This window comes from Aureococcus anophagefferens (assembly GCF_000186865.1).
Source record: "Aureococcus anophagefferens unplaced genomic scaffold AURANscaffold_765, whole genome shotgun sequence".
NCBI lineage: Eukaryota > Pelagophyceae > Pelagomonadales > Pelagomonadaceae > Aureococcus > Aureococcus anophagefferens.
The window spans coordinates 1-3,180 of record NW_008706071.1 but is presented as its reverse complement, the minus strand read 5'-3'; the positions used below and the strand labels follow the sequence as shown (position 1 = coordinate 3,180).

General features: G+C 72.2%; 1 protein-coding gene across 1 annotated transcript; it reads right to left on the bottom strand.

The window, feature by feature from the left end:
* Position 1: 1 nt before the first annotated feature.
* AURANDRAFT_35380 (hypothetical protein) lies at positions 2 to 676 on the bottom strand (the record flags this gene model as incomplete). The annotated part of the gene is made up of 1 exon (XM_009044749.1): positions 2 to 676. A coding segment is annotated over one exon (675 nt), but the record flags the coding sequence as incomplete, so codon positions are not given.
* Positions 677 to 3,180: the final 2,504 nt, after the last annotated feature.

Below are 3,180 nucleotides of genomic sequence, written 5' to 3'. Positions count from 1 at the left end.
CGACCAACCGCGCGACCAAGTTCACGTAGCCGCGCGAGTCGTGCCACGAGGGGACGACGGTGTGGCTCGCCATGAGCTGCGGGTGGCTCGCCTGCATCTCCGAGAGGAGGGCCCGCAGGCTCGACCCCGTCGTCGAGATGCTGAAGTGGGGGTAGAGCGGCAGCACGACGGCCGACGTGCACCCGTCGGCGACGGCCTTGTCCAGGGCCTCGTCGGTGAACGGGTGCCAGTAGCGCATGGCGACGTAGGACTTGTACTCGACGCCCGAGTCGCCGCTGTTCAAAGCCTCCTCCAGGAGCCGCCCCTGCTCCATCGTGTACATGGTGATGGGGCTCCCGCCGCCGATCGATTCGTAGGCGGCGCGGCTCTTCGGCGCGCGCCGCGTCGCGATGAGCCAGGCGAGGGCCGTCTGCAGGCCGCCGATGGCCGACGGGAGCCGGATGATGTCGGGGTCCGCGAAGAGGTTGTAGAGGAAGGGCTCGACGTCCGCCGTCGTCTGGGGGCCGCCGAGGTTTAAGAGGAGGATGGCGACCTTCTCCTTCGTGTTTAAAGTTTGCTGCTGGACCGGGGGCTCGAGGGTCGCCGCTGGTCTCCGCGACGGTGCCGTGCGCGGGGCGGGGCGCAGGAAGGCATTCGCCACGAGCAGCGGCAGCAGCAGTTGTGGCCACCTTCTCATCGTGTCGGTCCTCTTCCTCGCCTGGCCGGGGTCGGATGTGCAAACAAAATCAGCACGATGGTGGTGTCGCCAGGCGTCAGTGCTCGTGCGCCGGCGTCTACACGCCGCCTGATTCGGAGCTGCGCGACCCGCAGCGCTCGTCGAGGATGATGCCGCTCGCCTACGACGCGACGCCCAGCGCGGGTTTGGGCAGATCGGCCATGGCCTGTGATCTCCACAGCGGCAGTTCAGCCTTGCGCCGGAGAGCACCGTATGGTTTGACCGAGCGGCGTGAGCGGCATGATGCGGCGCTCGACGCTAGGCGACGGCGAGCTCGTCAAGACGCTGCAGCCCACCATGTTGCGCGTCAACGCGTGGGGCGGCGTCGGCAACCGCGCACATTCGCACGACTCGGACTTCTCGAAGTTTGATGCAGAGCCCTGGGAGGGGCCACTGCCGCCGCCGCCGGAGCGGTACGCCATCGACTGCAGCGTCCTCAGCGATGCCATGGAGAAGCTCATCGTCGACGCGGGCGCGTCGGGGCTTCAGTTCCACCAGGCGCGATCGGTGAACCCGAATCTCAAGACGGAGATCGCGCGGTCGCTACACTTAAAAGTGCGGCTCTTCGGCGACGCCGCCATCCCCAAGGCGAACACGGCGCTCATCAAGGGCACGGTCGTCGAGCGCGCGATCAACCTCGCGCCGGAGTACGGCGTCGGCCTGAGCTTCGGGCTCCTCCACCTCTACCACCTGCTCCACCCGTCGGACCTCCACGTCGACTACGACAAGCTCGCGATCCTGCGCGGCCTGATGCCCCTCTTCGGCGACATCAAGGGCCTCGTCGAGGTGCTCAGCCGCGGCGACCGGTGCGCGCGCAAGGCGCTCCGCGTCTGGATCATCGCGCGCGGCACCATGATGTTCACGGAGACCGTCGACCTCGTCGGCGGCCGCGCGGCCGACGCCCAGATGCTCGACGCCGAGGGCCTCGAGGCGTCGAGTGCGCGGCCCCTGCGCCACGGCATGGCCATGGACGTGGTGCTCGAGGCGGCCAAGGCCCTGGGGCTGTACGCCCGTTGGACCTGCCTCGTCGACTTGTGCGCGGCGCCGCGGGCCTCGAACCTGCCCTACGACGTCGCGCTCCAGGGCGCGAAGTTAATGCGCAAGCTCGAGATCGACGCCATGCCCGAGCCGTGCGCGCCCCCGGTCTGCTTCGCGTTCGACGACGGGCTCGAGGCGCACATCCTCCGCCTCGCGGACCGCGACGCGGCGCTCGTCGTCGTCGACACGGAGGCCAGCGAAGCGCTCGTCGCCCTGGGCCGCGCCTACATGGCGACGGCGTCGCGCCACGTCGCCCTCGAGTTGATCTCGGGCGCGCAGACGCTGCGGCGCCGGCGGGCGATCGCGGCGGCCGCCCTCAAGGCGACGCCGGGCATCTCCGACGAGGATCTCGCCCGCCTCCAGGACCAGGTCTTCGACAAGTTCGTGGCCGACGACGACGAGAAGGCCGCGCGGGCGGCGACGGCGGCGAAGGCGAAGGCCGTGCGGGAGGCGACGGCGGCGGCGGCGAAGGCCGCGCGGGAGGCGACGGCGGCGGCGGCGAAGGCCGTGCGGGAGGCGAAGAAGGCCGTGCGGGACGCGGAGGCGGCGGCGAAGAAGGCCGCGCGGGAGGCGAAGGCCGTGCGGGACGCGGAGGCGGCGGCGAAGAAGGCCGCGCGGGAGGCGAAGGCCGCGCGGGAGGCGCCGGCGGCGGCGGCGGCGGCGGCGGCGCGGATGCGGCGCGCGGCGGCGGAGGCGAAAGCGATGGAACCGCTGCGTGCGCTGGCGTTCGCTCAGTCGGTCAAGTACTACTGCTCCGTGTGCGAGCACGCCTACGAGACGACGTCGGACGCGAACCCGTTATGGACGCTCGCGCGCCACAGCTGCCCCCAGTGCGGCGCGCTCCAGTACCCGGAGATCGAGATCGACGACATCTCGCTGCCGACGGCCGAGGCGCGCGCGCCCGACGACGCGTCGACGCTGTCCCATGCCCAGGGCGACGGCGCGCGGTCGCCGCCGCGGCCCGCGGCGCTCGGCCGCGCGGCCGCCGCCGACGACGGCGAGGTGCTCCTCCGCGCCGACGCGCCGCGGAAGCGCAGCGCGCCCGACGACGACGCGTCGACGATGTCCCACGCCCAGGGCGCGGCGCTCCTCGAGCTCTTCGACCACGTGCGGAGCTGCCCCGGCCGCCACCAGTCCGCGGCCCACGCGCGCGTCTGCGCGGGCGCCAAGTTCGTCATGCTCCACGCGCGCGACTGCGACGCCGCGCCGGGCACCTGCGGCGTCGAGTGGTGCGGCGCGGTCAAGGGCCTCCTCTCGCGCGTCGTCTGCGGCCAGCAGGGCGACAAGTGCGTCGTCTGCGCGGAGCCGTCCGAGGCGATGGACGTGGGCGACGCGTCGCCGCCCACGGTGTCGCCGGACGCCATGGACGTGGACGACGCGTCGCCGCCCAGGGCGTCGTCGGACGCGCCGATGGCCGACGCGCCGCC